The following is a 24020-nucleotide window of genomic DNA, read 5'->3' as shown; positions in this document are numbered from 1 at the left end:
GTGAAGCTAGAACTGGTTGGACACTTCTGTAGGGCAGGAGGCATGCAGTCCCTCTCATCTCTCTGCTTTTTCCCTCTGATTCTGTCCCAGCTTCTTTCCCCAGTTTCTTGAGGAGAAGGACACAACTGAAAGGTGTGAGACACAACTGAAATGTGTTTGTGCTTGGGTTTGTTTGCTCTCTCAAGTTGGTAAATCTTTCCTCTGGAGTGCAGAGCCAGTGGCACAATCCATCTGCTGGTCCTTGTGGGCATGTGTCTGTCCAGTTAGGTTGGTGGCTTCATGGTGGCCCCAGGTGCTTGTCTCTGCTTTGGCACAAGGAGGGTGAAGGAGACAATGCTTTTTGGTCACCAGTGACTCATTTAAGTGCTCAGAGCTAGGTGGGATGAGTCTGTCATCTGAAACAGGAGATGAAAATGTTGAGTTTCTTCCAGTGGGGCTTGAGAATCAGTGTGTGCCTATGGATTTGTAGCCAGTCTTGGCTGCAGAACTAGGCCGCTTGTAAGGAGCTGCCTTCCAAAAATGAAAAAGGCAGAAGGTGGCAGTGCCTTGACTGGCGCGTGGCTTGAGCTATCGGCGATGAGGAGCTTTTTGAGGAGGGCTTTCCTTCTCAAACATAGTAGCCATTGTTGATTCTGACTATTTAAATAATCTGATTTTTAATTGAAAAGTTATTTTTTAACTTGTTGGTATTTTTGACCTTCAACACATCATCTGCCGTTTTAACTTCACCCTTGTGCTGTTTGCTGTGTGCAAAAACAGCTGTGTTTTCCATGGCTTCCCCACTGGTAAATGACTGAACACTCCCTGCCTCCTAGTCAAAATCTGGTGATCCCCATCATCAGTCTACACGAATTTCGTATTCTTTCTGTTGTCAAAAACCTCGCTGTTGCCTCTTTGTACATGTAAGCCTTTCTGCAGTGCTGATGGTGCTGTTACTGTTCTCTCACTCTTTTATCATTCCAGAGTTACATGCTCCATGGGTATACACACTAGTGTAATTCTTTTTCATTTTCCTTTGATAGTGCCAAATGTTCTGCTTGTTTTATACTCCATCAGCTGCTGAATATTTTGCAGAAGTCTTCATCGAATTGCCTCTAATGTCCACATGATCTTTCCTCTGTAGCAGTGTCTTGTTGGAACCTAGTGTTACGTGTTTGCTATTCATTATTTGTCTGTTTTTCCCCTCATCTGCATTATTGTGCCTATCTTTATGTTAAAATTGATGTCATTTTATCACCCAGTGAACTCATCATGAGATCCTTTTGTAACTCTTCACAGTTGGCTTCAGGTATGACTTCACAAAAATTTTATGTTAACTGCAAACTGTCTTATTGGTTATGGCTATTGTTGCAAAGCAGAGAACGAAACTCTCTTGGCAAACCTAATTATGAAAATTACAGTATATTATTAGAAGTAAAACATGATATTTAATCTTGTGAGGTTGTTGTGGACTTCTGCTCTGACTTTAGTCTTCATACTGTCTGCAAATGCTTTGCACTTTTAGCTGCTCTTTTAAATTAAATTTCTTCAACATCCATAAGGCCTAAGTCACCACGATAACTGGGTTCCACAGAAATCATCAGGTCACAAAGATGAGATGATTAGTTTGCTTTCATTCTGCTTAATTTTGAGCTTTTATAATTTGTATTTCCTAGCTCTTCCCTACCATTATCAGAATTGTACTTCTTAATGAAAACTGACAGTTGCTAGTAAGCATACTTGTAGGTGATAAGGTCTTAAGAAATGCACTTGATGTTTTCAGATTTCCAGTGAAATGGGCGATAGATAGCTATGCTGCAGTAGCATTCTCTTCTTAAACTTGAAGATTCATGTAATAGGAATCAATATAAGGTAGTGATGGTTTGGGGGGTTTTGTTGTTGTTTCTTTTCTTAAAGAGAAATGAAATTAAAACAGATTCAGTAGTAATATTCTGCTGTGGTGAAGATAACCACCTGTATCACACCCATCTGGGTCTCCAATCACCAAAACCTCAGCATACTTTTCACTTGGGTAAATGTGATGATTGTAGTCTTTGAATTGCTTCACTAAAAGGTAAAAAATATTTTCCTGAAACAGGACATTAAAATTTGTGGACAGGTTTCTAATTTTCTGATTTCATTTTTTTTTTTTTAAATTTGTGTGGCTATTTTGACTCCAGTTTTGCAGTTAGGAAATTTAGGGTACATCATGCATTGTTTTCCTGATGGACTTTGTTCATCTGGTGAAAAAATATGGGACCTTAAATTGTGGATTTCCATTCAACTTTACAGAACCATAATAATTAAATTGACCACTCCTCTAATATGTAAATTGAGTGAACTTTTGTTGTAAGAAAGCATAGAGCTAGAATACCCCTGCATCTTTTTTGTCCCTCTCTTTTCTGTCTTTTTAGAGTATAATTTTGGTAGGGGTTTGAGGGGTTTTGCTGTCTTTTTTGGTGGGGGCTAGTGGGTTGGGGGGAATTTGGTTTGGTTTGTTTTGTTGTTTTTTTTTTTTTGGGGGGTGGTTTTTTGTTTCTGGATTGTTTTTGCTTTTGTATTTTTTGGGGGTATTTGTTTGGTTGGTTGTTTTGGGCTTTTTTTTTTTTGTCAGGATTTTTTTGTATTTTCAGGGTTTTTTTTGTGATTTTGTATAGCAGAAAGTTTGACATTGTCTTTCAAAAATGGTGTTGTATATCAAGTTGATATTTGTGCATGGTTAAAGGAAGCTCTTAAATTATGGTTTAACACAGAATGCATATTGTAAAGTGCAAAACAAAGTGTGTCTTTAAATATCCTTTTGCCACTAGGCTTGAACTACAACAAATGAATTAAGCTTCTGAAAAGGACTTACTTTAACCACTTGAAATTTTCCACTGCAATGTGAGCAGAAAACTGTCTCCTGCCAAAAGCCAGTTGTTCAGAAGCATCTCCATGGCTTTGGAAGTACTGACAAATGCCAGACTGTGCTTACCTGTTCTGCCATTGCCAGCAGGACGGAGAAATCTCTGCAGCTAAGCAGAGATAGTAGAAAAAGGTCTGGAAGAGAGCTCTGTTAAACCATTTATAGGAAATCTGTTCAGTTTTCACTGCAAAACATTGCAATTCAATATGTCAAAGCATGAAAGCACTTGATTTTTCAGTGTTTTAAAGACTTTTTTTTCCTACTGCTCTCTTCACAATAAATAGGTGAGTTAAAATAGAGGCTGTAATTTGAATATTGAGAAAATTTTTGATTGAAGGTGGGGATGTGCCTGGCTCTAAGACATAGACTTACACTGCCTAAACTGTCAGTATGGCTGCTTAAATCCATCCTCTTTTCATCTTTTAAGCTAAGAGAAATGAAAACAAAGACTCTATATATTGAAATAGCTTTTTAAAGATACTGACTGGAGTTTTTGGTTGTGGTTTGGGGTATTTTTCCCTTACAGAAACCTGAATGTAGTATATCTCCTCTTACTATTACAGACAAATGAGCTATACACATGGTTGAAAAATGAGTATGAACTCATCCAATGTCCTTACTGCAGGCCAATAAACTTTCTGAGTTTATTTCTGTTTAGCCTTTCTGTGTTTAAGTACTTTATCTCCTGTTAGTTATGAATTAAAAAAAAAAAAAAAAAAGAAAAGAAGTTACTCTCTAAAATGAAACTGAGTTGAAAAGTAACTTTCTTCAAGAGGTAAGGGGTGGTGAGCTTTTTGGACTGAGGGAGACATGTTACACAAATCAAAACAACAGATCGATATGACCCATTTTTGTTGGGTCAGTGCCTCTTAATTGGTGCTCAAGCAAAAAGGAAGGTCAGTAGCAGTACTGCACACCAAACCCAAAATTTGTCATCCTGGAGCTCGGGGGGAAAAAAAAATGTTTACTTGGTAGACAATGTCTGCTGATGTTTATTATGTACTCCTTCCAGTTGTAACTCCATTATTTGCCTCAGGACTAAATAGAAGTATTCAAGACTTCCAGGAAAACAGACATTCACCAGAAGATGCAAGTCACACAAGAAAAGCTCTTCTTTTCTTTTCTGCCACCAGTTGCAAAAAAACAGTTTTAGGGGAAAAGCATTCTCTTTCTGAACCTGTGATAGCTATTTGACAACTGAATCATGGTTCACTAAATGTAAATTTATATTATTTCAGAAAAAACGAGCTTGCATTATGTATTGTCAAATACAACACAGGTAGCCTTTGAAGTTTTTTATATTGGTTTTGTTTAGGGTTTTTTGTTGTTTGTTTTTTCTTGTGGACAAATGCATGAATTTTGAAAATGAAGTTTCTTACTGTCATCTTCACATGGAATATGATTAAATATTTCCTTTATTCACCTTGGAGGACCAAAGATAATCAGGCAGGAAGCCATCTCTGTTTACAGCACAAAAAGGCAACCTACCTTCAGAACAGACCAATAGAGACCAATCTGTTAAATACTGCCTTTTTTTTCTTCAAGGCCATGGTAAATCCCCCGTTTTTGTTTTTTTCTTAACTGTGAAGGGTCTTTGGAAAAATGACTTTTAATGGGAGATTTCAGCTGCTGTCTGAATGTTAGTATAAAAACACTATTTAAAAATATTTTTTAATCATCTTTGAAGATTTTTAGTCTAACTATCTATTATTCTATAGGTGACTTTAAAGTTAGGTTGCTGTTCTGTCTTTAACTGCTGTAAGATATGAAATATTCTGGCATAGGCACCTAATCAGGCTTTGCAGTATGTCCTGTGAGATGTTTAAGCAGTAAAGCACTTGAATATGTTCTGCTTCATGAGGATTTCTTTCGTTTTGGAAGTAATTAAAACTGGTGTTGTATGTTATGTGCACTCTATTAATGGAGCGAAAGGGGAATTGAATCCTTGGAATAAAGTGGACTCTGGTGAAGGCTTGCTTGGGCAACCCTTTGACACTACCGAGGTTTTATTTTCCCTGCCACAAGCACTTTGCCATTGTGGTAAGTTGCTTCTTCCAAAATATGTTTGAGATGCTTGGAAATGCTTTGGGTCTGGTAGAATGCAAGAGTGGCTAACTTAGGGTCCTTTAGGCAGGCTCTCAGGTTTTCTTCCTCCTGCTTCTGGGAGTGTTCCTAAGTGATACAGCTTGGGGTGTAGAGGAAAGGGTCTTGGTGTTTCTTCTCTTGTGGTAGGTTTTAAAAGTCTTTTTCTCCAAGCTCCACTTTTCCTAGAGCTTTTAGTTTAACATATTCAGGAGTACGGGTGGGACAACACGGATTCTCTCGAAGGCTTCTGTAATCAGTCATCTTAGTCTCCAGCTCCAAATGTAGTTTTCAAATTTTTGTAAATTTACAAAGTCCTGAAGTGTTTCCTTCCATATCCATGCTCCTCTCCTAAGAGTCTATGCATTTGTCAACAATTGTGAGAGCCAGTCAGGCTTCCTCTTGGTATCCTACTTTTCATGCACACTATGAAGGACATTTCTGACAGAGCAGCGTTTAAAAAAGGGATTAAGGAAATCCGTGGAAGAAAAATTCAGCAAGACCTATTAAATACAAAGACATCAGTTAGAGGCTGTTGGGAGAAAATTCATGGAAATTATCATGCCCTGCCTGCCCTGGTTCTGCACTCTTCTGAAAACATCTAGTATAAGTCATAGTTACAGGCTGCATTTTGGGCAAGATGGACTCTTTGGCTCATCTGCTAAGGTCATGCTTTTGTGTGTTGTTTTCCTGTACTCAGGTAAAAGGTGGAGAAAATAGCACAGGCATGCAGGTATTTTATCTCAGAACAGTGATGCAGCTTGAATTTAGTGTAGGAAATCTGTTCAGCAGAATGGGTTTAGCACTTAAGAGGCAGTTGGAGTTAATAGCATTAGGCAGTGTCTTGCTGCCCTCACCTTAGGAGCTTGGTTTGGATGTGCCATGCAACTTTCCAGAGCTGAGTAATTTGCTGGAGTATATTATTAATAATGCTGTTGGCCATCTTAAAACATGTGCAGCTTGTGAATTCAACATGTCATTAATTTACATACAGTCCTTGGTTTATTCAGACTTACCTTTGTCTTTCAATGCAAAGGGATGCTGTTTGTCACATAAACAAATACCTCAGCAAGAGTTCTGCCTTCTTGGCTTAGAACCAAACTGGACTAGAGAAAATACAAAATTTACAACAGGCTGAACTCTTTCAGATTGTGCTCCTGTGTAACAGCATGTTATCGGTCCTTTGGCAGGTGAGAACAGTCATTTGATCACACGTTCCCTCCATGCCAGTCTGTAAAAATTTCACAGTACATAAGCACACTTTTCTATAAATATTTTACAGTCCTAAAAAAAAGTAAATACAATTTCTGGGTCTGCAGCAGGGTATGAGTGGAAGCTTCTAATGCACTGGGGTACCCTTTCCTGGGGAATTGGGTTTGATTAATAACTATTACATGCTGCACTCTGCCAAAAGCAAAACATTTGTGTCCACAAGAGGCCAAGTGGTAACGTCATTGCTGCCGGGGATGATTAACTCTGCTTGCTGAGGCCCAGAAACAGAAATTGCTTTTGCCCTCTTGTCAAGGTGGGAACAGAATTTTGTGTATGAAATTCATACACATAGAGGATTAAAAACAGGTTAATATGGATTTAGAAAGCATTTAAGTTAAAAACTGTGAGAAGATACAAACGAAGAGAGGAGGAGCAGAATAAAAACAACAGTAGTTTGCTAGAAGAAAACTCTTTTCTGCAATTGCATTTTAACTGAAGCATAATAAGCATTCGTTTTTCCAGCATGACTTCGAAGCACTTTGGTTTTAGAAAATACTCTTGTGGGCTGTAGTCATCCACTGACCTAAGGTTCAGCAGAAATATTTCACGGTCCATTAGCAAAGTAGTACAGTGGGTTGCTGAAAAGGTCCCAGGCTGTGTCGGTTGTTTCACAGTCAGTGGTACACCTTCCTCCTCACCTACTTCCCCAGGGACAAAGGACATTAGTGTTATTATATTGTAAAGCCAGCTTCAAAGGGAAGCGGCAGGTTTTAACAAGAAGCTCATTGCCATGCTGTAAATAGTGGGGGACATACTAAAAAGCCTGAACCTGGCACATTAGTGATCGTGACAAGGAAAATATGGCTCATTTAGCAAAACTGATTTGAAGGTCATGCTCAGTTTAAATAAAGCAGACTGGTGTTTTCTAGTCTGTCCCTGGCCTGGACTTCAGTCAGCTTAACTAAAATAGTTAGGATCGTCCCTGTGTAAAGTGTTCATCTGGTGAATGAACACAAGTGTTCATTGCTGGTTGTATAACAGGCAAAGAGATGTTGCAATAGTTGATCTCCAAGTCAAGCAAATAAAATAATGTCTTTTTTGTAAGTCCTGACACTTCTGACTTGAGCTGCTTCATGTTGAATTAATACAAGACCCAGGGTTAGAATTTTAGTATTTTTGACTACCAGCTACCTGATCAAACAAGTGGACTGCTTCCCCAGTATGGCAATTCTGGCTTCTTCCTCATTTGAGCAATACTGGTTTCCTCAATGTCACATGGGAGCTGCTTCATATCTTAAAGTGGGGGAAAAAAAGCCCTGAAAGTGATTAAAGAAACGTTCATAAGTTGTGTTTGAAATTTATAGAAGAATTTATACATGCTCTACTGTAGTTGAATAACTCTTCTTAAAAATGTTATGATGACAGAAAGATTTCCCATTCATATTTGCCATCAAAGAGTGGATGATGTTTCATGGAAACCTGCCCTATTTTCTCTTGTTTCTTGAATTTAGGGATTATTATTTTTTGTGACTCCACAATAGTTGGGAGGACAGCCAAAAGCTTGATTCTGGTTTTAATGCTGTCTTTTTATGTAACTATGCAGACACTACTAAACTCTACTATGCATTGTCCAGTCTTAGTAGATATCTAGTGTAAGGGTACATATGAAAAAAAAATTAATATTAGAAATTGGTTTAAGGAGAAGAACACAAAGCTGGCATAGTACTCCCTGATGAATGATACCTCTCTACTGATGCATCACTTCTGGTCCTATTTCCCTAGTTTGGAACGCTGATGGGATGAGAAAAGCCTATCCACCACAGGAGAATCGCCTGCATGTTCTTTCTTTAAGAGTTTAAGAGTTTATTCAAGTGTGATTAACAAGCATGCTGACTGTCACATTATTTGCCTGTAAAATTACTTTATTTTTTATTTATTTCATGTTGGCATCTTTTGATGTAGGATCCTCTTTCTGTTGGCTAGTGGGGAATAGGCTTAAATTAGCGTGTGGTGCCTGAGAGCCAGCCTTGCTTTCCAGGGACAGGGAGCATGTCCTGTGGGATACAGCACTGTAGCTAAAGGTGCTTGCAAAGAGGAGCCAGACCTGCTGCAGGTGGGGTGCCCTGTCCTACCTGCTCTGCTCCCTGCTCCATCAGGAGTGGGACGTGAGCAGGTGGCCATATCTGTTGAGTTGGCACATGTGAGGCAGGGGGCGTTACGCTGCTGTGTTACTCTGCACCTGATCAGAATGGATCCGGCTTGGGATTAAGCTGCAGTCTTGCTTTCCTCAGCAGGGAGTTTGAGGGAGCTCAAAGGAGAACTTCACAGGGGAGTCAAGGAAATGGCAAGTAGCTGGCACTTAAAGCAACAGTGGAGTGAGCTTATGGGGTTGTCGCTGTCCTTTAGTGGGCAGCTTATCTTCTGTGTGGAGGCCTTGAATGCTACTTAAAGCACAAACAGTGGGGGGAAAAGGACATTTAAGAGCGTATATGAGGTTTAGTTGAAAAACGGAAGCAAAGTTCCACCATCTTTTGGACTAAAGCACCTGTCAGTGTCTTCTAAATATATGTGTGTGTCTTGAATGGTTTGAAAGTGGAGTCCGCTATGCAGCTGCAAACAAGAGGTATGACTTAGTGGGATTTGAATGCCTTTTCTTGGAATACGGGTGAGGGTTTAGTAGTTGTCAGTCTTCAAATAACTGTATTTCCATTGTGAATGTTCAGGATACGTAACTTGATCTGGTTACAGAAGCGTTCCTATGTGTTAAACTTCTACAAGGAATCTTTCCACTGGTTTTGTCTGTAAACATAGTGAAATGCAAAGCAAGTTTCCTTTGCATTTCCTTTTACTGAAGGAGCAGCAGCTTTTTGAAGGACCACAATTCTTGTTAGTAGTCTGAAGATGCATCTGTGGAGTGGGGCACATTTGGGGCACATTGGTGAATCTGTGTTTTCAGATGTCCTGAGGCATCTGGAGATGGTTGTGTTTTGTCCTACATCATCTGACCGAGGTAAAATCTCTTGATTCAAAACCAGTAAGTCCAGGCTGAAAAAGTGGCTAAACTATTTTTTTTCTTAGAGATCACTTTATTTCCTGAACTAAAAGGACCATCATGAGAATTTGAGTTAAAGTAGTATGTGGTCAAGACACTGCTTGTTCATGAACTTGTACTGCGGAGTGTGAAGCTAGTGATGCTTATGGTTAACCCTGTCTAAGGGTAGAGAGCCTGCTTTCTGCTGCTTCCAGCTTCCAGCCAGACCTTAAAATTTTGACATGAAATTCTTTGGGCCTGGTGTCTCCTGCAGGGTCATTGTTATTGTTTCTTTGTTTAAAAGTTTCTGAAATTTAAGACTATGAACATGATTTTCTGGGAGAAAGCAACATGAGTTTTTGTTTATGTGTAAATGGATAAAAGTTGTAGAAGCAACCTGCTTTGGACCAAAGTCTTAAAATTGTACAGTATCATTTCCCTGGGGTTAGAGAGTTGACCTTGGTGTTCCGGGAAAAGATCTCCCATTTGGCTAAGAAAACAGTTTGTCTCTGAAGAGTGGCAGTATATGTATGCTGGGTTTGAAAACTAAGTTCTCAATACATAGTGTTGGCACTGGAGTATCCAGAAGGTCAGTTGTGGTGGCTGTAGATAGGTCCTGAAGGTGAGTTTTCTCCCCCCTGAGTTCATGTGTTTAACTGAATTTGGGCAGCAGTCTGTAAGTCAACATTTCTCCCTGCTAGTGACCTAGAGAAGGCTCACCTTGCTTTCCTCTCACAGCATAGTGAGTCTTTGGGGGGAGTGTTTTGATTTTGTTTTTTTGTTTCCTTGTTTGTAAAACAGAGCATTGTTTACAAATTATGAAACTTGTATTGGCTAAGTATATTTAATACATCTCTTCTGTCTGAGAAAGAAGAGCATATATATTTCAAACTGTACAGTTCCTTTTAAGTCCCCTTTAACAACTGAGGGTTTTCTAACTTTTTAATTCTTGAGTTTCTGGTATATTTATTGAAGAAATATATGGATCATGTTGATAAATTTTGACAGTAGGAGCAACAAATTGAGCCCCAGTGTTGACATCTCTTACTGAATATTTTAATGTGATGAATAATACAGAGTGTTTAAACCTCAAAAAGTGTAAAACTGTTTCAACACCTTTTGAGAGGACTTAGTGGTTCCTCTAGATATCTGTGGTGAGACCATGTAGAAGACTGTGCTCCTTTAGTGGACATCATCACCTGCAGAGATGACTTTTGAAGATGAGGTCTTGGCTCATTACTACATGTTAGCTACTGAAGCATGAGTACATCATGTCCAGGAAGTCTCAGCTTCACCATTAGACAGATACTGCATAATCCATTGCCACATAATCTGGCTGATAAGTAAAACTACTGCACCAAAGCACCTCATATTTTGCAGATAGCAACAGCTCCTATTTTCCAGCTGAAAGGTCCAACTGGTTCGTAATAGGGCAGAGCTTTGTATTCACTTGCAATTCCCAAAGATGAGGCTGTCTGCCCCATATTTCTCTGAGAACTTTTTCTGTGGGCTTCTAGTATCTGTGTGCTTTGTCTCGTTTAATAATTAAAAAGATTTTTTTTCTTAACCATGACAAAGGCCTTCTACTCATATGCATTACTAGTTTTCCACAGAAGGAAAGTGATGCTTATCCTAAAAGGGATCCAAAGCTAAATAGCCTTTACGAACACATGTCCATGAATTTCATTTCACTTAACCTACAAAAAACTGCATTTGTAAGTGTGCGTTCTTGATCAATTTCATTGATTCAACTGTCTGAGAGACTGAAAATAAACTATAAAAGTTGTAAAAAGACAAAAATAATTTGTTCTTATTTTGAGTACTTTTTTCATCTTCAGTAAGACAGTAAGAATATTTTGCAGCTCAGTTGTTTGTTTGTAAGTTTTAATAGTTTGTTTAGCTACAGTGGGGAGTGTTGTCTTGATCTGGGATCATTAATGATAATAACAACAAAACATCTAAAGAAAACCATCAAGCAAACAAAATCTTCTGCCACGATAAGGGACACTTGGTGCTGAGGGCTTTATGCCAGTGAGGTACCATTGGTTTTGGCAGGATAGCTAACTTTGGCTGATATGCTGGGACACAATTAGAAATAGTGGGAGTTTTCATTTGCCATAGCCACTGGTTTTCTCCAGATGGGTGGGTTTTGCAACACACAAGGTCAGGGTAAGCTATGATGTTAATAATGGCATGTGACCTGGCAGGCATTTTATTGAGGATTATTGTTGTTACTGTTGTTGTATTTTCTTATATAAATTCCATTAATTTCCCCTATTTACTTCCCTGTTTACTCAAACTGCTGGATTTTTTCCCTGTAACCACAGTCTCTTCTGCTTTCTTCCTAAAATTTCCTCTTGTCCCTCTCTCTTCAGTATTCACAACCTTTCTCCATCTTTCTTCCATTTCCTATGAAGTCTCTCCCTTCCTTTCTGTTTCACAGTCAGCCATTTCCTTTTCCTACCTTCCTCTCCCATTTTTTCCTTCTCTTGAGGACTTTCCTCATATGTTGAATTCTACTTTTCTTGACTTCTCCAAGAAGAATAATTTTAATCTCTGCTTTGTCTTTTCTCTCCCTTCTCATCGTTTTATGTCCCTTATATTCAGGTTTTCAAGGAGGTATCTCTTCCTTCATCCTCCTGGTGCAGGTGATGGGCAGAGGAGGTATGACAGCTGCCTAGCATGTGGTTGTGAACACGTAGGTCATTTAAGTGGTAGGGATGAAGCACTCCAAATTACTCTGTCTTCACCATGTTTGAACTTGCCTCCTGCTGAAGGCATGGCCTCCTTCAGAAAGGACTCAGTTCTGTCTCCTGAGTTTTTTACCTGTAGAAACTCCTGAGGCACTTGATGACTCTTGAGAAATCATGTGGCGTTGTTACGTTTGACAAGATGTGGATTTTTCAGACAAACTTTTCATGCTTCCCTTCCTTTAGAAAATCTTCATGCAGGGTGGGGATAAGAAACAGGGTGATACTGTGTTTCACTCTTCTACCCTCCAACCCCAAATGCTTTTTGGTATGAGTTCTTGCTGTAGTCTCATAAATCTTGTCTGTGATTCTGCTGTGCGCTTCTTTTTTAAAAACCATGGCTGCTGCCATTTCTATACTGTGTGCTGTTTGCTTTGCTGCCACGTGCTGTGTCTGGTTTTTTTCTGTCTTAACACCTACTACTTGAGAAACAGCTTTGTCAATTTTATGGTGTGCAGCCCTGCAGAGTATTACTACTTGTGACTTTCAGCAGTGTGCAGTATAACATTTACCCTTTTCCCAAAATTTCCGTCTGTCTCCTACATCTATTACTGAAAACCGTTAGTGACATTTCTGAATTGGAATGTGTGGCTCTAGGGAGAGTATTTCCTCTTTTACATTTAGCCAGCTAAATCATCAGCCCAACAAGCTATCAGCTCAACAAGCCCTTGTGGAAAGGCTCTTCTTGTCTCTCCTCCTCTTTCCTTTTCATCAGTTATGAGCATTTTCTCACCTCTTTGTATGCTTTTAGCTTAATCTCATTTTTCATTGATGCTGTCAGACAACATTGATGGAATATTTAATTTGAGGAGTTTGTAATTTATGTACTGTACTATAATTGCATAGAATTATTTCAAAATGTAATGATTCTCTTGCACCTTGTTGTTCTTTATGACCCAGTAAAGCTAAGTGTCATCCAGATCCATCTTATTGGACATTAGACTTGAAACTGAATGTTTGAGCAATTAGAGTTGTGTTGCCTTTATTCATGCTAGCAGTAGGAACTTTTGGTGTAAGAATTGGCCACGCAGTAAAACCTCTTCTGGTACTATTGCTAAGTAGTAGAAAAGCCTTTTGATGTGAAGACCTAGAAGTCAGAACTGGGATCTGATCCTGAAACTGGGTGTGATTAGTTCTTACTTAACTAAAAATACTGACTTCAATTACGACCAGTAAATCCAAGCACAGAATGGTAATTGTTCTGACATGGAAAAGCTGACAGTGTTTTTAGAACTATTTTTATTGACATCTTTTAAAATCTCACTTATTCCAGTCCTTCCCCTTTTCTTTTTTTCTTGCACAAAAATAATCCGTCAACTGTTTCTGGCTGGTATTTGTAAAGTAAAAGTTGTGCTCCTTTGAAGCTGAAACATCATGTCCATGGTTTCACTGTCTATGTATAAAATATAGTTAGTGGTTAAAATTTTTAGTAATATCCAACCCTTTGATTTTCAGATCTGTTTTTCTGTAAAATATCCTAGGTATTTTATAGTCCCCAAACAGTTTAAGTGCCATATTGGAAGCTGATGTTTTGATGCTGAAGGATGTATTTGCAGAGGTACACAAAGGCTAATTAAATCAAAAGAATATTTAGATAAAGACCGCTTCATATTAGAAAGGACTCTATTGGAGCATGGTGACTTGGTAGTTGAGCCCTTTCATGAAGCCCTTATAGAACAGCCTCTGGGTTAATGGGAAAACTAACTATATTGTCTGCATTTAGAAGGTTTTATTTCCTATAATTTTGGAATGACATTTTTTGATTTCTTTTTTCTTGAGAGATAGAGGGAGACACAAAATATCTGAGCAGAATACTACCATCCTCGTTTCCAAGGAAGAACAAGTAATGAGTAACAATTTACAATGTAGTAACACAGTCTAAAGGGCCAAGTGATAAATTAATGGAAACGGGTTCTTGTATACAGTTTTGGAGACTAAGCACATTTGATTGAATTGTTTCACAACTAGTGTGCCTAATTATTGTGTCTGCCACATTCATCTATTTAAATCATTCCCAACTTTTGGATTGCTGCCTGGAATATTACTGCAGTATGTGTTTCAACTGGTTATTCCCCTATCACGTGTAACTTCACAAGGGAGGATGATTTTTTTTTTTTTTAAAGAGTGAACTTTGACTGTATGTTTATAATATCTGATAAAAAGGGACTGTAGGTTTCATAATGTTGATTTGAATGAGTTGCACGTGAACTAATGCTGTATTTGTTTTGTCAGGTCAGTGACTTAAAAAGTGCCTTTGCCAAGTCACTTTTACGAGCGAGGACTGCTACGCCTGTGTTCTCAAAATCCAGTCTTTGCCAGCCAGACATTGCCTTCACCTTACACCTGGCAGAAGATACCTCAGCTGTCTCCATTTGCCAATTAGTTGATGGAAAAGTGAAAGCAGAAAAAGGATTATTATTATTATTCCAGTGACATGAACAAATGACTGCATTGCTTTTCTCGTGTGATCAATACCGGCAAGCAAGCATCAGAGGACTGCTATTCTATCAAGGAGTGCCATTGCATTGATGGACCTTGGCTTAAAACCAGTGCATCCGTGATTACAATCAACAAACCCACGTGTTTTACAGACAGAAATGCGACTGAGCATGTGTTTTCCCAGCCAAAAGTCTACAAGCGGGACTTAATGATTGATGAGTGACTGCTTGCTGATAAACTTTCTCTGCTTGTTCTGCTTTGTGTGTGTTGGACGTCGTTAATCGTCCCCCACTGTTTGTTTTTTTTAACTTTCTTTTCCATTAGAATTGAAGTTATTTTTTTCTGACTTCCTTCCCCCTCCCTTTCCTTTGTCATTAGTTTTGGAAATTTCTTCAGCATAATTCACCTGACAGCAACTTACAAGTTCAAAATCAGCTTCCCATCATGGCTTTGAATGTTGCTCCCGTAAGAGACACAAAATGGCTGACATTAGAAGTGTGCAGGCAGTTTCAGAGGGGAACTTGTTCACGCTCTGATGAAGAATGCAAATTTGCACACCCCCCTAAAAGTTGCCAGGTTGAAAATGGAAGAGTTATTGCCTGCTTTGATTCCCTAAAGGTAAGAAAAGAAGCTGCATGTGTAGTGAAAATGCTACTACATCATAGTGAAAGTAAAATAGGAAATGATGAGTGATTCGTTCCTGGTGAGATGTACATTGAAACAAATGTTGTTTATCATAATGTTTGTTTACTGAAGCTTTTAAGATTTTTTTTTCTAAGGTTTTTTTCTTTCAAATGTCACTATGTTGTTTACAAAAATTGCATGTGACTGTGGGATACAGAATTGGTTGCAGCTGGTAGGACAATTGTATTCTCCTGAGTACATTTTATGAATTATAATTGTTTCTTGGTAAATGAAGATACACAATGGCACAATACTATGCCATTCCCAGAGTCCTAAAGAAACAAATCATATGGAAAGAGTGCAGATTTTTTCATTTGGATGAACATAAGTGAGAAAAGTCTATCCATTACTTCAGATTTAACACAAGGGTTGTTTATTCTTGGTATTGAGGACTCAGGTAAATTAACAGCATTGGTAGTTACATGTATGGATAGTGCAGATATGAGCATAAGTTTAGGAGGAGCAAAGGGATTCTCTTCTTTGGAGGATTTTTAGCAATTATATTGTTAGGGCATCAGCTTCTTCTGACTTCCTAATGACATCAGGCATGCTTTAGAAAACTATTTTAAAAAGTTCTGTGAAAACAGTTCATGTACTGCATAAAAGAAGATTAATGACCCCCTGGGATTTGAGGAGTACACAGTGTTTTCCATGATGATATATTTGTGTTCTCGTGTCGACAGAAGGAGAAAGCTTATTTCATATAAATAATTAAAGGGTAGAATTGAGAATTTCAGAATTTATTTTGAAAGTTTTACTTATGGCTTTGTCTTCTGGGCATGGGAGAATGTCTTGGCTTGCTATTTTAGCTCTGAGGATCAAAACTTCAGTTACCAACAACTCTTTTACATCAGTCTGAAAGATAAGAAAACTCAGGGTGGTTTATTTCCATTATAACATTTTTTTTAATGCAATGCAAGATACTGTGTTAGGCATCTGCCTTTTGTTTGTTCTCATTTCTTCTTTTCTTCTGAGGATTTAGAAGACAGTATCTCACAGGAAATGTTTATGAGGGGGTTATATTCTGTATATCTACGCTGTAAGCCAGAAGAACACCTTTGGAGTCATGGCAGTATGTCATAGAGGGCTATTAATGACCTTAATCCATGGATTACTGCACGATAAACTGTAACAGCTTCTTTGGAGATGTTCTTGTATATTGGTTGTCTGCCAATGGGATATATTTTTTTTTAAACAAGCAGACTAATGTCTGCAGCAAGTGGGCAATACTCTGATTTTACAAAAAATAAGCAGATCAGTGGAAGGGGTTTTTTATGTGCTATTTTTATGTGTTGTAAAGTCTTGGGTCCGTGGCTGGGAGGCTGGAGATAAGCAGCAGGACTTGGTCACCGCTGGGCTGGCAGGACAGTGGCTCTGCAGTGAAGGAGGTGCTGCTGCTGCATCATCCTGGCCAAAGCGGTGATGCACCTGTCCTTGATGCCTGAGGACAGCATCGCTCTCCCTGGTAGTACTGGGCACTCACAGTGGAGTTGCCAGCTATTCAAGCTGGAGACTTTTGTTCAGGGGTGGTTATTGTCTGCAAAGAAAAACTGGAGTCACAGACTAAGCTAATAATACCATGAAGAGAAATCCTGAGGGATCACAGTGGATAATTTGCTGACAGCCAGCATCATTGCTCAGTGGAGAGAAATCCAAAACCCTCTAAAAAATTGTAGTTAAAGCAAGTAGCTGTGTTTTCACCTAGTGTGGGAGGACATCTGTCCTGAAGGGCCAGCCCACTCCAGCCCAGCTCTGGTGGCTGAAGTGTGCTCTGTCCCACAGTCCATCATCACCCTCTCTCATGCAGAAGAGAGCATGCACCTGTGCCTTCCATCTTGCATCTTCTAGTTGAGTCTAATGGGTTAAATTGCTGGGAAAGATGGGATTATAGCAAGAATTCAGATTGTGGCCTGAAGCAGCAGAGGTGGAGGCACAGTTTTCTTCCCAATAACTCTGCTACAGGTTGAGGGAAATTCAATAGTGGGATGCCAGTGCCTTGAACTGCAGCTCCTTGGCTCTGAGCATGAGTTGTGCATTTCCATGTGTTACCTGATCCTGCCGTGCACAGGAAACTGTTTGGAACCGTTGTGGGTGCACGGCTCCGGGCTGTGCTGTCTGGTGTCCTCACAGTCATTATCTCAGTTGTTCAGAAGAGTGCTTGTAAATTGACATTTCTACAGCAAGAGTGTGTGTGCTTGGTTAGGTCAGTTTGCTTTTATTGCCGGCTGAGGGACTTTAGGTTAGTCACATAAAACTATTTCATACGTAGCTTTTGGAAGTACTAGTGTTAATATACAGTTTCAGAATAAGGCTTTGGCACTCAACAAGTAGGATGACTTTTCATGTAAATGAACAAGAGGAATAGTCTAGAATTATAGATAAAATCAGAATTTAATTTATGAAAAACAAGACCTATTTTCCTTGCTGAACACTGAACCACAGTTTAATGCAGGCAATTATTTAGCATTTTTTTACATAGCATCTAAAGCTCTGGAGACTTAGCCTTTTAATTGTCTTGGTTTGGTATACCTGCTGTAAAAATAAATTATGCTGAGTCTCTGGATAAACATCTTTTTACCCAGAAAAGACAATTTTTTTTTCTTTTAGTCTATGCTGGAGTTATGTTACATTTAAGAGGTGCCTGGTAGTTACAGCTGCTCCCTTAGAAGTCAGTCAAACACAAGATACAGGACTCTGAGTCAGGCTTTCCTTTAAACACTGATTGATCAAAAGAGTCCCTGTTCTGGATAGGGACATATGCTCCCCTGCATGCCATCTTCTTTCCAGATTTCCAGGGCAGACAAGGGAGCATGCTATCAGTATCTGCCAGCTGGATCAGACTACCAGAGCACCACTAGGAAGCTGCAGGAGAGAGTCCAGTGGAAGGTCACAAAGATGATGAAGAGACTGAAGCATCCCTCTCATAAGGCAAGTCTCAGAGAGCTGGCACTGTAAGGCTCAGGGGAATCCCATCCATGTATATGAATAGCTGCAGGGAGGGTGCAAAGAGGACAGAGCCAGGCTCTGCTCAGTGCTGCCCAGTGACAGGGCTGGAGGCAACGGGCACAACCTGAACAACAAGAGTTACCTCTCGACATCAGGGAACACTTTTTCACTGTAAGCACTGGCACAGGTTGCCCAGAGAGGCTGGGAATCTCCATCCTTGAAGATCCTCAAAAACTGTCAAAGATACAGTCCTTGGGCAATTCTCTCTAGGTGACTCTGCTTGAGCAGGGGGTTAGACCAGATGACTCCGGAGGACCTTTTCAACTTCAACTATCCTGTGACTGTGGGACCAGAAGCGCCTTCACACAGACTTTCTCGTAGTTTTAGGATTTTTCTCAGCTAGCAAAAGCTGGCTTTGGGACCAAAGGATGTAATCCCAGCCAGGGACGCTTGCCTCTATATCGTACCATGCCCTCCTTTGTGCTCCCACTGCTCTCTTTGGGATTGTGCAGTGTACCAGGTTGGAAACAGAAGTTGTTGCTGTAGTTGCTGCAGAAAAGGGCCATGTGACAGCAGCAGAGCACTGGATCCCTTCTGCCAGTGGCAGTGCTGTGGCCTTAGGCTGGCCTTCTGGAGTAACATAATTGCATCATTATCCAAATTCTTCTGTATTAAAGAAGTATATTTGTAGTTCCGGTGGTACCAAGTAAAAGGTCAACAAAATTAAATGGACCTTGTTTACTTTTAACTGAGAAGTCATTTTTGGCTCCCAATACCTATCCTTGCAATACTTGACTTTAAACCCAGCAAAAGTTGCAACAGCAACCCATTGGACTGATTACAGTTTTGAGGAGCCAAAATGCTTGCTGTGGAAGACTGTCTGGGCTCTGAATATCCTTTGTCTGTGAGATGCTCCAGGCTAGACAGAAATAGCTAAAGACTAATGAGTCTGGGTCAGATTCAGGCCAGAAACCTGCTGGTTTCAAGCCAGGTTCTGCTGTATGGGCTTCTGAGAGGCAGCTCAGCATTTGTTTCTCCCTCTTTGCTGAAGGACAGAATCTGCTCTGTTCTGAACAGGGCATTTGTGGGGTTTTAGGATAATGCAGGTGGATCATCCCTGTGCACCCCATGGATGGTGGATGTAGCAGTTGGACAGATGTGTGCCCATTAAGTGGCCACAATGTTGCTGCCAGCAATAAGGCTCCAGCCAGCAGAAGCCCCGCATGACTGGATCACCGGTGTGGCCACTCAAACACACCCAAAACTGTACTGGGCAAATGACCTTGGTGAGCTTAATGTGAGGATGAAAGTGTCTCCAGGCTAATCTGGTTCACTGTGCTTGAGGTGAATGAAGGGGACCTTTCCTGGCAGAGCCCTGAGCCCTGATGGTGGGTGGGAAGATAAAGGGTGGTAAGGAAGCACTGCCAGAGCCTTGTCTGCTGCCATAACCATCCTGAAACTTTTTGGGGCCCTTACAGGCTCCCCTTTGGATGCCTTTGGAAGGGTCTGTGACGTGACCTGTCTAACATAAAAATTTGAATTTCAGAAACTGCTTCATTTATGATTTTATACTTCCCCCTGAGTTGAAGTAGCTTAATTTAAAATTGAATAACGTGAATATATAACACTTAATATATCACATTTAGATCCCTCCAAGTTGGACACTATAAGCAAGTGTGTTTTCAAGGCTTTCTTGTCCTGTTAGTAGTAAAGAACAAAACCCTTTCAAAGGAATGCTAATATATAATATAATGTGTGAGGACAAGAACATGCAACACTTTGCTGTATTTGAATTGGAATAATTAAAAAAAAAAAACACATTAAAATGAATGGTGATGTTTAGGAGGGGGAAAAGGGGAAAGTTTGGCAGATAAGAAAATACAATCATGTGCGTTTTGCGTAGAGTCATTTCTTCCTGGTGTCATTTCTTGACTCAGATCTATACCTTTTCTGCAGGTCAGCTACTAGAAGGATATGTTGTCTAAGTTAATACAAGTAACAGAGGTGGTATCTTGAAGATGCTGTTGTTGCAAGCTTTGTGGTGATAACAAGGAAGCGAAAGCTTCTTTAGGGCTCCAGATAGCTTTTTTGGTTTTTCGTTAGTGCCTCAACACTTCAAAGTCTTCTGTTTATTGAGCCAGCAGACTACTGTGAACTGGTCATCTGCATTTTCATGAAAACCTTTTAAGAATACGTCTATTTGGTCTCATTTGGCACCACAGAATAAAAAGTAACTGAAAGCTGTGCACAGATTTGCTAACTTTGCTTAAGTTAAAAGGTTACTGGAAAAAAAAGAAATTTTAGGAACATCCACTATGTTGAAAGAACTGGAACTGAAAATAATCTTCTTAAGATGGCCTCAGCTTTATTCAGAAAAAGGGGGGAAAAGGCTTTGTAAAGTGAGCAGGGTGTTTGTACGAGAATGAGCTCAGAGTTGGGAGGCAGTAGGTAGTCATTTGTCTTCCTGTAATTCTTCTGTGTGTCTCTAAATGTTTTACAAATGTCAGGGACTCAGGATCATCTCACAGTTTGAAATAAGTAGTACCTGCTCACATTTGGCAGGTGAAGCATTCTGAACAGACTATAGATGAGTACAGAAAGGGGATTTTAGCTAGTTTTGTCTACTAGAAAGCATTTAAATGAGTGTATATAATGTCCTAGCTGGCTGAATTTTTGTCTATCACTTGGTTATGTGGTGTGACAGAGTTCAAAGACAAGGTGAGTTCAAGGACTGTGCCCACAGCTGGTGGGAAAGAATGACTGAAATGGGCAAAGTAATTTCTCTTGGGCGACAGAGTGGCTTTTACCTCCTGGGCCTGTGAATTTTGCCTGCTTTGCTTCGTAGTGACCCAGTTTCAGCAGGATGTTAGGGAATAGGCTGCCCTTTTCAGTAGTTGTGGGCTCTGGGGATGTGGAACTTGCAGGGTGTAACTTTTCAGATGGAGGATACAGAATCCAGGTCTCATTCTTCCTGCAGAACAACTTTGGTGCATAGTTCCTTTTTCACCCACCTCTGGTTTTTTTTTTTTTTTTTTTTTTGTAAAATGTCCAATAATCTCTAGGTAGTCTGAGAACACTACCTGGCAGAACTGTGTCTCAGTTACTGCAAAGTGTGGGCTTGAAGAGAAAGTGCCAATCAAGGCCAGTTTTAGATAATTATTAATTCTCTGGAATTAATTCTGACTGAATTAACTCTGTAAGCTCCCTCTGTGTTCAGAATATCAATGGCCACCCTGGGGCTGATCAAAGCCCCATTTAGCCCAGTGACCCAATAATGGCCAGTAATGGATGTCTTAGAGGTGGTGTGTAAACATGCACTCTAAGCTTCCTGGGGTGCTCTGCTGGCTCCTAGGGATGTGCTTCCCAGGGACATTGAGAGCCAGACATGGTATGCTTGTACCTAATAGCTCTCAGTCACCATCTTTCCACTGGATTTGTCCTGCTCGTTAACCATGCTTACATTCAGCATGCACAGCAACCACCTCCACAACTTCATTACATACAGCGTGGAAACCAACTTTTGTTTTTCTTTTCAAACCTCCCCATCTCATTAATGCCCCCAATTCTTGTACTGGAAAACAGAAGAGATTCTCCTCTGAATTGTCCTAAAGATGAAACTGGGTGGGTTTTTTCCACTGACTTCACTCTGGAAGGGGCATGTTTCTCCCTGGTGAGTTCAAAGGAAGCCTTATGAGAGAAGGTTTTAAATCTGCTTTGCGAAAATGCTGTTCTCAGGACAGGTACGATTCCCAAAGGCCCTGCTTTTTTCAGGCTATGGCAATTTTTGCACTCTGAATAAAGTGCTGCATGGAATGATGCCATTCTATTTCCTGAGACTATATTTCATCTTATACCCAATCCATGCAATTGTGAGCAGCTGCTAAAAAGAGGTGGTGACATCCAGGCCTATCACAGCTAGCTCCCATTTTTATCTCTGTTCAGGTGGTCATGCAGCCGTGCAACTTGAGCTGATCCAAAGGAAAGGGAAGAACTGCATTAAATAAAAGTGGAAACTACAAATTTGGGCAGCACCATCTTGCATAAATTGAGGTAAAAGAGGTTTAAAAATGGATAAGCTTTTTTTGAAGACCTCTCCTTTATCTCTGAGCTTAGAGACTCTTAGTATTCCTTGTTTGTTTAATCACCTGTCCTTGTTTATCTTTTGATAAAAACTCTCTATGTTCCCCTGTAGTCCTCAGCAGTCACAAGTTCCTTTAATACTTCCTTTTTCTCGTTTGTCTCCCTCATATCTATTCATGCAGCTGTCTCCACACCAGCTCTTCTGGCTTTGAAGGGTTAAAAGGAAGGTAAAAACCAAGTAGCTGAACTGCTGGGCTAATGCACTTAAAAATTCACGAGCTTGACTTAAATCAGTAAAGAGAGAAACTGCAATAAGCCTTTGTCTGTTGTATTACATGGGGTTTAGCTTTTTAATTTTTTTTTAGATCTTATTTTTAAAAAAGGCTGTTGATCACTGCAGAGGGCACCATGTTCCTTGCTAGGGTTTGTCTCTCTGCTGAGAGGAACATTTCTGATTTATCTCAGAAGAAAGTCTGGAGGCACAGCTCATCCCAACCACCTGTGGTGCTTAACCTGCAGGAGCCCTGGTGAACTGCCAGGGCTAAGCCAAGGGCTGGCCTCTGTGGTAGAGGGCCACCAGCCATCAAGTCAGCCCAGAGGAGCAAGTCTTAACCTGCTGCCCATGTCTCTGCCTTCAGACTGAGGTTGTGAAGAGCCGAGAAGTTAAACTAGTTGAAGTTCATTACATAGCCTGCTACAAAAGCTGTGTGTCTCCTTCAAGGCCCTGTTTTGTTTCCTCATTTGTCTTTCTCAGCAGCAGCACCAAGAACACAAAGCTGTCCTGGCTGTCACTGCTATCACCTGTCACCACCTGACCTGCCAAATTTTAAAACTGTGCACCTTGTTACAAGTTCCATTTTCAAAGGAGAATGCCGTTGGGTACAGAGTTACCCAGGCCTTTATTTCCCTCTGCAGTCACAGGCAGCCCCTCTTCCCAGTGGTGCGGTTCAGTGGCAAAGCCTCTCTGTGGTCAGAGCAGGTGCTTTTCACCAGCAGATGTGTCACAACAGCCTGTTCTCCTCTGGCCTGTTAGGGCCACCTGATGAGAGCAAGGGGCTGTTAGCAGTGTGGTTTCCAGATGTGAACAAGGGGGTGTTACCAGTGCTGTTTCCACGGCTCGTTTCAGTGTGTTGGAGCTGGCTGAGCAGGTCACCTGGCCTGGGAACGAGGATGAGCACAAGAAGCAGAAATGGTTGCAAGCAAAAGCAGTTAAAGAGCGGTCACTGAGGGAGGTAGTACAAATCTGTCATCTTGTTCACTGAACTGTGTTGTCCTGAAGGACCAAAGGAGTATGTAGTAGTTCCTGGGCAGTGGTCTTGCTGGGTTGAGCTAGCTCTTGCAGCTTCCATCTTCCAGAAGATACTTGCAAAGAACATTTCCAGATACTGTGCCATACCCCTTCACATCAGATGCAGCTGCCACTCTGTTATCAGTCTAAATCTTATTAGGCAAAGAGCAGCAAGGCAGATTAGTTATGGCCACAGGAAACCTTGTATGAAAGGGCATGGTGTTTGCCAGATGTTCTTCAGATTTTCAGGCACTCCGGGGTGCTTCATATACCCATCAATTCACTGTGTAGATTTTGTTGCTGCACAGATCCATGCTCCCCTAAGCCTTATAATAACCAGTTTGTGGGTGTAGTGAAGGCAAAATTCAATCAGAGTCTCTGACTCATCCCATCACTAGGATTTTGAACACAAGAGCAATTGCTCACTGCCCACTCCTCCCCCACGCTCCCTATTAACTCAGGTCACTCACTGTTCCCACAGGCTTGCTCTCTCCAGGTCTTCCCACCTACTCCTTTATTTTTCTGGCAGGTGGTTCCTCTTTCATTCCAGGTGCTTTTTTTTTTCCCCTTGGCCTTGTATACATAGCTTTTGCTCAGCTCGGGTGTCAGCTGTTCTTCCCAAGC

The 24020-nt window shown here is 40.5% G+C and overlaps 1 protein-coding gene across 6 annotated transcripts in view; it reads left to right on the top strand.

The window, feature by feature from the left end:
- The window catches only part of MBNL2 (muscleblind like splicing regulator 2), a 105612-nt gene that overhangs the window by 22655 nt on the left and 58937 nt on the right, over window positions 1–24020 (top strand). For all 6 annotated transcript variants that reach the window (XM_053935136.1, XM_053935132.1, XM_053935137.1 and 3 more), the window contains exon 2: window positions 14192–15016. In XM_053935136.1, the coding sequence (XP_053791111.1) occupies window positions 14843–15016 (174 nt within the window). In that variant the 5' untranslated portion in view covers window positions 14192–14842. The remainder of the gene's footprint in view (window positions 1–14191; window positions 15017–24020) is intronic.

This window comes from Vidua chalybeata, chromosome 2, assembly GCF_026979565.1.
Source record: "Vidua chalybeata isolate OUT-0048 chromosome 2, bVidCha1 merged haplotype, whole genome shotgun sequence".
NCBI lineage: Eukaryota > Metazoa > Chordata > Aves > Passeriformes > Viduidae > Vidua > Vidua chalybeata.
The sequence above is the reverse complement of the archived record's forward strand: the minus strand, read 5'-3'. Positions and strand labels throughout refer to the sequence as shown.